The 13187-nt window shown below is 31.8% G+C and overlaps 2 protein-coding genes across 2 annotated transcripts; one reads left to right on the top strand and one right to left on the bottom strand.

Annotated features, from left to right (window-relative positions):
• Positions 1-1831: 1831 nt before the first annotated feature.
• LOTGIDRAFT_94675 (hypothetical protein) lies at positions 1832-2752 on the bottom strand (the record flags this gene model as incomplete). Its single annotated transcript, XM_009066298.1, has 1 exon — positions 1832-2752. A coding segment is annotated over one exon (921 nt), but the record flags the coding sequence as incomplete, so codon positions are not given.
• A 1571-nt stretch (positions 2753-4323) lies between these two features.
• On the top strand, positions 4324-12731 carry LOTGIDRAFT_196362 (hypothetical protein). The gene is made up of 19 exons (XM_009066297.1): positions 4324-4408; positions 4962-5030; positions 5514-5660; positions 6032-6103; positions 6333-6452; positions 6884-7046; positions 7154-7242; positions 7601-7751; positions 8021-8125; positions 8687-8778; positions 8872-8977; positions 9257-9414; positions 9704-9962; positions 10164-10369; positions 10783-10880; positions 10994-11087; positions 11343-11475; positions 11766-11887; positions 12133-12731. Exons 1-19 carry the CDS (start codon positions 4376-4378, stop codon positions 12262-12264), a joined length of 2349 nt encoding a protein of 782 aa, XP_009064545.1. The 5' UTR covers positions 4324-4375; the 3' UTR covers positions 12265-12731.
• The last annotated feature ends 456 nt before the right edge of the window (positions 12732-13187 follow it).

The raw sequence follows: 13187 nt of genomic DNA, 5'->3' as shown, positions 1-13187 counted from the left end.
CTACTAAAGCTGTATTGTTGAAAACCCCACTCAGGTTACTTAAGGTTAAACATCGATCAAATTAGTTAATAAAACTTTATTTAGTGTTTAGTCAATCAGGTATTAGTAAATAGAACACTGTAATCGAAGGTTGGGTTTTCAAGAATAAGGCAATTTTTAAAACTTGTAAAAAGATGTTGATAAAATTAAAATAATAGTAATTATTAATGTATATATTGTACAGAGAATGTTAAGTTTTTATTTTAGTCACCAAAATATGTTCACACTTATATTTTAGATTATGCAATCACTTGTAGAAAATGGGTGGATGTAACAGTCAACAAATTGCAACTTGAGCAAAATATTTTATACTTTTTATGAACTGTGTTGAATGTTCAGTTTAACATGCAAATTTTTGAAGAATGTTACCATAGTTTTTGTTGAGTTTTTGTTATAGTATAGTCAAGAACTATGAAGTAAGTGGGAGTTCTGGGTTAATAGATTTTTAATTCCACCCATAATTTACCTATAGTTGTCATGGTATTATTATGTACAGTTCTGACTCTGGTTAATGGATAAATTGTATATTATTTGATTCAATTCTAGGTCTGTGATATTTTTACTATATTATTGCAATATGTGCTTCATTTGAACTATATTTTCCTTTGTTTGCATAGACATAACAAGCTTAATGAGAATAGATCTATACATAACTAGTTTTATATGTGCTTAACTTTTATTCAATAAAAGATGATATTTGAAATAAAATAGTTTTGTATTTATTGTTGTTCCTTCAACATGAAATATACAATGAAGTTGATATTTAGTGCTGGTAAGAGTACCTAGACCTCAGTGCTTCCCAAATTTAAGTTTGTAAATGGCCTTTCTTTGGTTAAGTATTATAGATAAATCTAATTTCATAACTTTACGTTTGTAAATTTCTCTTTTAATTACTAATCAATCGTCCTATATCCAGAATTGAAACAAGCAACTGAATTTCTATCAGTTATTTCTCCTCGAACATGAAATACTGCAACTTGAGACAGTATTGATCTTCAAACACTATAATCTAAAAGTACAATAAAATAACTAGGTCTATTGGAGATTATCTATTGATAAAATGATCAGTGTTCAATTACTCTGACTCATTAGATCCACAAGGTCACCAGTAAATGTGGCAAATATCAGTCTAACTCTCAATAAATTACCGCAACAACCTTACATTTATGCAAATGACATGAAGCAATGAAGTAGGTATGTGCTCTAGTCAACCTGTAGATTCAATAGTTTATCATATTAGAGATGCATGAAGCTACAAAGCCATTGGAAAGATGCAGAGATCACAGGTTACACCTGATTGTAGTTTGCTCTAAAGGTATTTTTTTTTTCATCAAAAACAGGTTTGTAACTTTGATTTTATGGAAAAGCAAAGATCTTAATAGTAGAGCCTTATATTTGTGGTCTAAGGGAAATAACTCTTTATTATTGGACCTAATTTTTATCAGACTACAGTTGTATCTCGTCTTGTAAAAATCGTTAATTTTCGGCAAGGTTTATTTACAAGAAAAAAAAACAATTTCAATTAAATAAATGATCAATTGAACAAAACCACAGCTTTAGTTGCTAACTGAAATAGCCTCTAGTCTGAGGCTTCAAATTTATCCAAGTCGTCAAATTCTAAACCAAGATATGTATCACTGATACTTGCTCGTCGTTTAAATATACTGCTACAAATCGATTCAGTTCTGGAGAAACGCCTCTTTCGTAGCGTTTCTGTTGATGACGGCAAGGATGGGATAGATGGACTGATGTTTCTTTCTGCTCTATCCATTGCACTAAGATCTGACATTAATATTGGATACGTCAAATGAAAATGTTCATAATCCACATAATTTTCACCAACATAATCAGTTGTAACACCTAAAGCATGGAATCTTCTCCCCCATTTGAAATCACAAGGTGCATAAGCTTTCTTCGCTTGAAATGCCATACTCGTAGAAGAGGCGATTCCCTCTAACATGAAAATCATTTCAAAGTTTTCTAATTCTAAATCTTCTTTAGAAACTTCCCACAATGGCGAATCCTCATTGATATCATGGATGATTAGCGATGGCCATGGTAGAAATAATTGTTCGGTTCCGTTTTCAGACTTGAAACGTAGAGTGTAGTAACTGACTGGGATGGTTCCACGTTTTGATTTAAATTTCTGTATCAAATATCCTCTTACGTGTGCGGCAGTTATTCTAGATTTCCTCATATCACCCACTCTAATCACCAACTTCATCCCATCATCCTCTTCGTATATACAGGCAACATTACTAAACAATATGGTACCAGTTCTCTTCTTGGCTCTTCTAATCTTTGCGACCACCAACCCAGCTAATGCTAACTGAAGAGCTGCTCCTATGATTGACTGCACCAAAACACCAATATAAGCTCCCGGACAGGCTTCAGTCACAAATCTGGAACCGTATCCAATGGTGGTCATTGTTTCGATTGAGAACAAAAAGGAAGAAGCAAATGAATGAATATTGGTGACACATGGATTACGTTCTTCAAGTGTATGGGAATCTAGATCACCATTTAAATCAGCAAGCATAAAATAAAAGGAAGCAAACACTAACCAACTGATTACAAAGGTACCAGCAAACATCAACAAATTCCATCGCCATTGTATGTCTATCAGAGTTGTGCATAAGTCTTTAAGGTAACTGTATAATTTGTCTGGTACACTCACTGATATAACGTTCTGATCTCCACTTTTGCTGACTATACTACCTGTTTCAGATATCTTCCTGGATCTAAGCATTCTGACATTCACAACTCATTATCTGAACAACTTTGTTTCAGGTCTATATGTGATAGGTATCTGGAAAAAGTGATAAACATGTTTCATATCAAATCAAATAGACAGTCCATATTTCTAGTTTCGTGACCGCAAACAAGTGTCTTAATTTTCAACTGTGTACATCATTTCTTAAAGAGAAAGCATCAAGCCTTGAAATTTATTCATTAAATACTTGTTTTCATATGAAGTGTCTTCTTACCTGAATTTGCATGAATTTAAAGCCAGTACAATATTAGATTGAGGGTAGAAAATAAACGGGTTTATGAAATGTTAAAAAGCTATGAAAGTGTCAGTGATAAATTATGGTAGCCTACGATGTCAACTTGATCTATTGTTTTTAAAGTTGACATGGTGTTTTGTATATGAAAGGACTAAGATTTTATTTTGACATACTATATTTTAGCTTAGGGATACACAATGATTTTTTCCGGAGACAATGACTTTGAAAGGTGTCGGGACTGTTTAAGTCGACCCTTTGAGTAACTTTCAACTGCTAACAACTTGCAGCCAGTTGCCATTATTGCCTTCTTTAGAATCGGTGACGATCCATTTGTAAGGCAAATATACACGTACATTTTTTCTACAGAAAACAGATCAAGTCTAGATTCTATATTTTACGGCATGATACTGTGATAGGCGTAGGCCTGCTGTATATTTATGGCCTATATATATGTGCTCTTCCTCCTCCTTTTTATGAAGTCTTTTGGGGGGGGGGGGGGGGGGGTGGTGGGGGGTGTTGGGTTAGATTTAAACTACTTTAATGTCTTCTCTTTCACTGGTCAAAGACAAAACAAAATGTTGACAAGCGCGAGATAGGATCTTAATACTGAAAAGTATTATGGGTAACTGAAAATAAGTTGTATCAGCTGTTAAAGTAGGCTGTACTAGATTAGACGAATATTAGGTGGCATAAAACAGGCTTTGGCAAGTTTACAGGATTGGACTAATACTCTGTTATCCAACTTTCGATTATAGATCCATAAAAAGTACATGTATGGCTTTATTAATTAAATATACTGTAGGCAGATTATCTCGGTCCTTACTTTACAAGACGGTCTCAGAGACAGACTAGAAAATTAGAGTCTCTTCGTAAGGGATTTAATTTGGATAAATCTAATTAAGAAAGAAGAAAAGTAGAACTTTATCCAATCAGTATTGGCAAGCAAGATTGGAGGTGAAGGTCTAATCCTAGTCCACATACTTGGGTAGGCCTAATGTCTTGTAATAGACTAGGCCTTTTTTAAAAACGCCCAGTTCACGTGACCCTAGCTATTTCGGATTACTACACAATTATGATTGCATAAAAGCCATAGAGACAATGAATATACTAGCTCATTTGAAATTTTCCACAATGAAAGTCATCTAGATAAGGCGATAGTGTAAAAATGGTGTAATAATAAAATCCCTAAGGCTTATGAAGTTAATGTTGTAATATTAGATAAAATTACATATCATCGAGTTGCCTCCCTTTCGTTATTTCTTCAATACAAAAGACGAGTTTAGGTTGCCGTGACGTCACTCCTCAAGACAACATCGACGACCTGAAGCATGTCTCACGTGCTGAAAGACGCTGCTCAAAAGGTAATCTATGGAAATTTTGAAATCAAAGCACTAAGAAACATTAATACAAATGTTGGCCTTCAATTTAGCCTCTTTTAGTTCGTGCTTTATCCCAAGTTTTTGGAACGAAACGCACTTACTTCGTTGCCAGCTGAGAAGTCTTTGTGAAGGTCAATAATGTAAAATTCGCGAAGAAACTGTCAAATGTTGTTTGATTTGAACAAAAAAGAGAGAACAATAAATTATTCGTACATAATTTTAAATAATATCAGTGTATTTTGTTGAACATGTGTTCATCACAATAATGATTGCATCAAAGGAAACCATGATGGCATGAATGCACCAATTACACTCATGAATTATTATTTATAATTTAATACTATTATTATAATTTATTAGCCTAGTCTTTGTGGTGAATTATTGTTACAAAGTACAAATGTATTCTTGGACTTTACACTTCTAAGTACTTACTCATATACAATACTAAAAGTCTTATTAGAAACCAGTACCGAAACACTCTTAGTTAATTGGAGTATGGTACTATCTCAATTTTATATTTTGATCTCTCTTTCAGAGTGCCCGATTAGTGGGCTTAACTAGACAATGTCGACTCTTTCACTCCACCAACGCTTCAGCTCAGAAGGTGCGTAGGGATTTATTATATTGTGAAAAATAATGTTATCAAATACTGGTTTTAATTTCCAATTCTGGTTGGAGAGTATGTGGTCTTTATTGTTGCAATCATCCAAAAGCTATCGTCACGCAAAGGACAATTTTTTTTTCAAATTGTAGAAGTTCCTTTTTTTAAGGGATAGTAAAGAGGTTTTAAAAAAAAATTGTATGAGTACTGGGGACATTGATAGCTTGAAGTTGCACCATTCAAATTGCAGGAACCACAGACCTCTGACTGAAAATTTGAATGGTGCAAATTGATGCTGTCAGTGTCCCCACATAAAAAATTTAGAAAACCTTAGCAATCCCTTTTAAGCTTAAGTTCCAAGGGTGATTGCTGGATTTCCTTGGAATGCTGATCCTGCTGATTAAGCTTAAGGATTTACTTGCTTTAATTCTTGTTCTGGTTTATGGTTAATACCATTTACTTAATGACACTTTATGAATTTTTCAGGTGTTGATGAGCCGGATGGAAAGGGATAATTTCTTGGATTATGATAAAATGGAAAATAGATTAAATATTGTTAAGAGTAGGTTAAGCAGACCACTTACACTTTCGGAGAAAATCGTCTACAGTCATTTAGATGATCCTAAAAATCAAGTAAGTTTTTGTTTCCCTCCAGATTGTGATCTATCGGTATCTTAATTGTATCCCTTTTATGTTTTCATGAAATTTAAGGGACAGGTTCCCAATTTTTTTTATCCATCGTATCTTAGTCTGGGAAATAGGAATTTTTAAGTTAAGGTAATCTGTAACAGTATTCACAGCTCACTACAAAATTTGAGCCTTCAAATCCATATCTGTTCAGAATTATAATTAAAAAGAAGACTTGTCTTATCTTGTGCTCTGTCATATAGAAAAGACGCTTATAGAATTAGAGAAATTCCTTTTAATGAAGATTTCTTTTTTAGAATTTGTGATTTCCAGAACTCAATTAGTTTCAATTAATTTCATTATTGTATTTATCACAGGAGATTAAAAGAGGTGAGAGTTATTTAAAATTAAGACCTGATAGAGTTGCTATGCAAGATGCCACTGCACAGGTTTGTTGAATTGTTATATTTTATATATTCCTCTTTGAAAAATGACAAATAGTAGGCTGCTATATCAATTGACTTTGATTTACATTCAGTTTAGTAATTAATGTATTAGGAAATGCAAGTTGAAAAAATAATTCAAACAAGTTACTGATACTGAATAGATTTTCATTCTGGTTGAATTTATTTTTTGTCTCTTTCTGGTTTTCTCAGTATTTCATTTCTTGTTTTGTAGATGGCGATGTTACAATTTATATCCAGTGGTCTGCCTAAAGTAGCTGTACCTTCTACTATTCATTGTGATCATTTAATAGAGGCACAGCTTGGTGGAGAAAAAGATTTATCTAGAGCCAAGGTGAGATTAAAGTTTTTGGAATTTCTACTATCAGTAGATTGTGCATGTAACATTTATCATATTTGACTGTATTATGGTAGTATTTAAACACAGTTGTTCAAGTCATGATAATTGTTATAACAATCAATTCACAAATATGGTCTGTGTTTTATCTTTGCTATATTAATGTATTGTAAAGATTAAACTAATTATTTAATGTAAAGATTTGTCAGACCTATAGAAAGTATATAGAGTAGCTAACAGGTGTGTAAAAACATACAGTATAGTTTCTACATGTATTATGCTGCTTACATTCACTTATTTAAGATTGGAGTCAAAGATGTCAACAAAATTGTTATCTATGCCTTCAAATGTCTCTTTGAAATTTATAGAGAAGAGATTTTATTTATATATTGTTGCTTGCTTAATAAGAATGGCTTAAACTATTTAAGGATATCAATAAAGAAGTGTATGATTTCTTGGCATCTGCTGGTGCTAAATATGGTGTTGGTTTCTGGAAGCCTGGTAGTGGTATTATTCATCAAATTATTTTAGAAAATTATGCTTTTCCTGGTGTTTTGTTGATTGGTACTGACAGTCACACTCCAAATGGAGGTAGGTAATTCATTTCTCTAATATACCAAAACAAATTTCTTCTAGAATTTATTTTATCAGTAATTTTCTCATGTTGATTGGTAATAAGTGATTTTTTGTACATTTAGGTGGTTTAGGTGGTGTTTGTATAGGTGTTGGAGGAGCTGATGCTGTAGATGTCATGGCTGATATTCCTTGGGAGTTAAAATGTCCAAAGGTGGGTTAATTCATAATTCCCTTTCTGTGTTCTCTACAGTTAATTTTGTTGCCATGTCTCTTTTGTTTGTGTCATCAAGAATTAACATATAACCTTGTCATGTGTGTATGATAATAATGCTCATGTAAATCTCAATTTCAATTATTCAAAATGTCTGTATAAAGAAGTGGTATGCTGGTCAGTTTGTCTTTTTTTCTCAAATGCAGGTTCATTTTACCATGTGGTGTTATTGCATGTGATTCTTGCTGTATTAAGTAATATAAGGCAAGTAGATGTTTGTCATAGTGGGTACTTCTAACATGGTAGCTGCTGTCAAAGTGTTTATATGAATAAAGAATAATTTGGTTTGTTAATTTAGGTTATTGGAGTAAAATTAACAGGCAAACTGAAAGGTTGGACGTCACCTAAAGATGTTATTCTAAAAGTAGCAGGAATCTTAACCGTGAAAGGTGGAACTGGTGCCATTGTTGAATATTTTGGTCCTGGTGTTGATTCCATTTCTTGTACAGGTATGTTTTATATTCACCAATTTGGAATAAATTGATGTTTTTTATCAAAATTGAAAATATTTTGAGTTATTGCCCTTGATTGGTAATATTTGAAAGCACATTAAAATCAATGTATTAAGCTCTCAAATAGGCTAAGGCCGATGTCTTAGAAGTCAACTAATTTGTTGCCATGATAAGCAGAACTTTGGAAAGTGGTTTTATAATGTATGATAAATTGAACAATATCACTCTTATATTGAAATATATATATATATATATATATTATTCAGGTATGGGAACAATCTGTAACATGGGAGCTGAGATAGGAGCCACAACCTCAGTATTTCCCTACAATCATAGAATGGAAGATTATTTAAAGGCAACTAATAGAGCAGGTAATAGTGATATGAAGGCTATTGATTGTAGTATATAGATGTTACTTTATATATTTGTTGAAATTATGTATAATTGTGCAAGTTGGTTATGATTCAAAACATAAACACTAGTGTTCTATTTTTGTTAGGAAATATTTTTTTAATTTGTACAGTGCTCTGTTTGACATATGCTCTCAATAACTATTTATTCTACTCACAAATAAAATGGGCTGTTTGTGTTTATGTTTTGATTCAGACTGAAAGGTCTGTGCTTTCTGCACATATCTTTGCTTTTTCATGACTATGGTCTGTGTTTTATCTTTGCTATATTAATGTATTGTAAAGATTAAACTAATTATTTTATGTAAAGATTTGTCAGACCTATAGAAAGTATATAGAGTAGCTAACAGGTGTGTAAAAACATACAGTATAGTTTCTACATGTATTATGCTGCTTACATTCACTTATTTTAAGATCCAGGTTAAGTTATCTCCTATTTTCTCTTATCTTTGTACTGAGGAAAACATAAGTGTGATTGATTTACAGCTTAAAAGATTATTTGTTATGCTCTGTTTCTTGCAGATATTGCTGATTTAGCCAATAATTATAAAGGATTATTAACAGCTGATATCAAAGCTGAATATGATCAAGTTATAGAAATAGATCTTGATACTGTAAGTTTTCTTTATTTCAAATAATCCCAAAATATAATGAAGTTGTTTTATGATTATGTCATTTTGACCTATTTATTCTGTTTTCTGTTTCAGCTCGAGCCACATGTCAACGGTCCATTCACCCCAGATTTAGCTAACCCTGTATCTCAACTAGGTAAAATAGCCCAAGAAAAAGGTTGGCCTCTTGATATTAAAGTTGGTGAGTAGATTAATGTTGATAATTAAAATATTATACCAAATCTCTAAGGAATTGTATAACATACAATTTGTTGACAGATTTTTTTCTACAGAGTTATTGTCAGTGGAAGATAGAACTTACTGAATCTAGGTAGACATAGATTTTTGGTTCATTGAAATGTTTTTGCTGTTGGTAGCATGTGTGTAATTTTTGTAGGTTTATTAGTGTTTCTCGTAATTTTTAATAATGCGAAATAGTTCTTCTGAAAATTTCAACTAAGTATGTTGATTGGTATTGTAGGTTTAATTGGTAGTTGTACCAACAGTAGTTATGAAGATATGTCTAGATCAGCTAGTATAGCCAAACAAGCTTTAAAACATGGTATTAAATCTAAAGCAGCATTTACTATTACACCAGGCTCTGAACAAATAAGAGCTACTATTGAAAGAGATGGTCAGGTATGTTCTTTATATTGATTCTTTTTCGGTTTTAAAGAAGAAATAATTTGGTTATTGCAGGGATGACAACTTAGGTCCATTAGAATCCCATCTACAGAAAGTCTCTTATTGATTGTGCTACTGCCTGTCTTTAGTTGATTTCTCAGACTCTGCCCATCAAAATTAGGTTCAAAATATTTGAAATCAATAAGAACAGAACTGGAAATCCATTTAATATCCACTTGTATAGTCTGAAAATGTCATGTTTTATATGGCATAATGTATTGTAACCAATGATATTTGATTGTAGGCTCAAGCGTTAAGAGAAATTGGTGGTATTGTATTAGCTAATGCCTGTGGTCCATGTATCGGTCAATGGGATAGGAAAGATGTGAAGAAAGGAGAAAAAAATACAATTGTTACCTCATATAATAGAAATTTTACTGGTCGTAATGATGCTAATCCTGCAACTCATGCCTTTGTTACCTCCCCTGAATTAGTAACTGCCATGTCTATTGCTGGAGATTTAGGATTTGATCCAAGAAGAGATGAACTTACTGGTTCTGATGGTAAGTAATGGCTGGCTTTATGTTTTATACTAAAATATGTTTAGTTCAAATTATTGGTTAAATAGAAAGTGTGTTATTCACATATTCCAACTTGGGGTTAAACTGACCACATGTTAGTTTTATGAATATCTTATATCTACCCTACACCAAATCATAATATAATACCTATTGTACCCCTATTATGACGTTCAATTCTTTCAGGTACTAAATTCAAGCTTGAATCACCCTATGGTGATGAGTTACCATCTAAAGGATTTGATCCTGGACAAGATACATACCAGCCCCCACCTAAAGATGGCAGTAATTTGTCTGTTAATGTTTCACCTGGTAGTAATAGATTACAATTATTAAAACCATTTGATAAATGGAGTGGTAAAGATATTACTGATATGGTAGTTTTGATTAAGGTAACATATCCTCAAGTATCTTTCTTAGTATATTTCTGGAACCAATTTGGCTTGACGACTTTCTCCCTAATGGTAGATCTTGAACAGTTAGCCATGCAGGGCGGAAGAGCAAACATGGGAAGAACAGATTGTAGAATGGATGTGGCAATTCCAGAACTCCAGATATTTAAAACTTAATATTGAGTAGGGTAATTGAATGGCAATTTTGCTGAATTTGGACAAAGGACAAATGCTTGTTATTGTATCTCCTTATGATTTATCGTATCCATTTTTAATTTCATTGACATTATCAGCAAGAGTGGTTGGGCAAGAAATTTTGTATTTAAAGTTAAAAGCCAGCTGTTGAAAATATTAAATCACAAATGAGTTGGTGCATGTTTTAGATTAATTACCTACCAAACTTTATATTATAGGCTAAAGGTAAATGTACAACTGATCATATTAGTGCAGCTGGTCAGTGGTTAAAATATAGAGGACATTTAGATAATATTTCTAATAATTTACTTATTGGGTAGGTATTGTGATTTAATCTTTTGAAGATAATTAAAATCACGTACTTATATTGATGAAGGCAGCAATACATTATCTTGAATACTAACAAATTAAGCATTGTTATAATTACAGGGCAGTCAATGCTGAAAATGGTGAAATTAACAAAGTAAAGAACCAGCTTTCTGGTGAATATGATGGTGTTCCAGACACTGCCAGAAAATACAAGGTACAGTTAAATATCAATGAAAGGTATAGAGAGCTGCATGAACCTGAAATATCTTTGAAAAGGAGATCAAATGTATTGCAGAGATCCATTTGTAGTTTCATATTATAAAATAGAACTTATCTTAATTAGTAAGATTTCTATCTTTATACATAATACATGTAGGACACGGACCTCATTCATTCATTTAAAAAGGTAATCAGATGTTGAAACGACTCCTTTTTCATTTGTAATCATTTACGTGCTGTTGTATTACAGGCTGCTAAGGTACCATGGTGTGTAGTTGGTGATGAGAACTATGGTGAAGGTAGTAGTAGAGAACATGCTGCTTTAGAACCAAGGCATCTTGGTGGTCGAGCCATTATTGTTAAATCTTTCGCTAGAATCCATGGTAACTATCTTTATGACAGATTTCTCCTATCATACTAAATATAACCAGCCATAGCATTGTGTTAATTTTAAGAGATATTTTGTTATTATGTATAAACATCAATATGATCACAATTGATTTTGTCCTGTGCTAGCAGTTTGCTTGTAATGTCATTGGAAACCTTAAAGTTCAACATAGCTATAAAATTAGATCCAGTATAATGGTATTAATGGGATTTTAAATATAACTAGATGATGAAAATAATTAGAGAATGAACAATTCATTAAGTTTGTATGATTTGTTTTTTTCAGAAACTAATTTAAAGAAACAAGGAATGTTGCCTCTAACCTTTGCTAATCCCAGTGATTATGATAAAATTCAACCTTCAGATAGAGTCTCTTTAGTAGGTTTGGCTGAGCTGGCCCCAGGAAAGGTAGGTTTTAACTTCTCATTGGAAATGATTAATTAATGAAATTGAAATTTACTGACAAGTGTGATAAAAACAATATGTTAATATTCTTGACCCCTTGTACTTTCTATAAAAATGTAGCAATCTGGATTTGACAAATCTATAGTAATATTGGAGCAGGTGAAATGGTATAGATTAAAGGTTATTAAAAATTTCAACTCAAATGATTTATTTTGTTTGTAAATCTTGTAAATATTTGTGTATTTCAGTCTGTACAATGTGAGGTTAAACATCAAGATGGTTCTGTTGATAAAATAGAATTAAAACACACAATGAATGATGGACAGATTTCATGGTTTAGAGCTGGTAGCGCTCTTAACAGAATGGCAGAATTGAAATAATCAGCAGCAATTGTGATACACTATAGATTTATTAAGTCATATTTGACAATGCAAATAACTGGCCAGCAAAAATACTAGTTCAAGATAGAAAAGAATTTAAAAAAAATGAAATAAAAAACAGACAAGATATACATATCTTTTAAGATGGCCACATTGTATAAACTAGGAAGATTTTAGCTCTGAAAAAAAAAATACAAAAAAAAAATGAAAAAATAATGAATTTTATTATTAAAAAGAAAAAATGTCTGGTTGGCAAGTATAGAAAAAAAATTAAAATTTATTTAAGTGTATAGTAATTGTTTGTTTTAAAGAAAGAGTATTTTGTATTTTATCAAAGTTATTATTGTCTAGAATATAGAATCTCTTGGATAATTATTTCTGTTTTAAAGTATGTGTGAGACAAGTTTTAGGCCTATGTTGATTTTAATCAAAACAAAAAAAATGTAAATAAAAATTTTAATTTAAACAATTCTGTAGTTTTTATTTTTGGCCGAAGCCTCTTGACAATATACATGGATATACTATATTTCTAGGCTTATTACATACTGCGTTTCGAAACACATACTTTTTACTTAATAACGTTACCTGTATGTGTTTTGAAATGTATGTAATAAACCTAGAAGTAGTATATCCATATAACTTGTGTTCTTAATAATTACCTTCCTACTTCTAAATGTCTTAAAAAGATTAATATAATAGTTGCTTCAAAAGACATCATGTTTGTGATGTAAGAAGACTTCTACACTTTAAATTTTCAAATTCGGTTAATAGATTTAGAAACATTCTTGGCTATATCAATGGCAATCTATTTGACCTCTTGCTTTATATGATTAGTTAAGGTTATATTTTTTCCACTAAAAAGATTAGTTTTAACCAGCAGTACAGATCGAGCTGTATAAGTCCAATAAAGAGATGTTACAGAA

This window comes from Lottia gigantea (genome assembly GCF_000327385.1).
Source record: "Lottia gigantea unplaced genomic scaffold LOTGIsca_75, whole genome shotgun sequence".
NCBI classification, from domain to species: Eukaryota; Metazoa; Mollusca; class Gastropoda; family Lottiidae; genus Lottia; species Lottia gigantea.
Note: the sequence above shows the minus strand (reverse complement) of the source record. Positions and strands in the feature narration are given on the sequence as shown.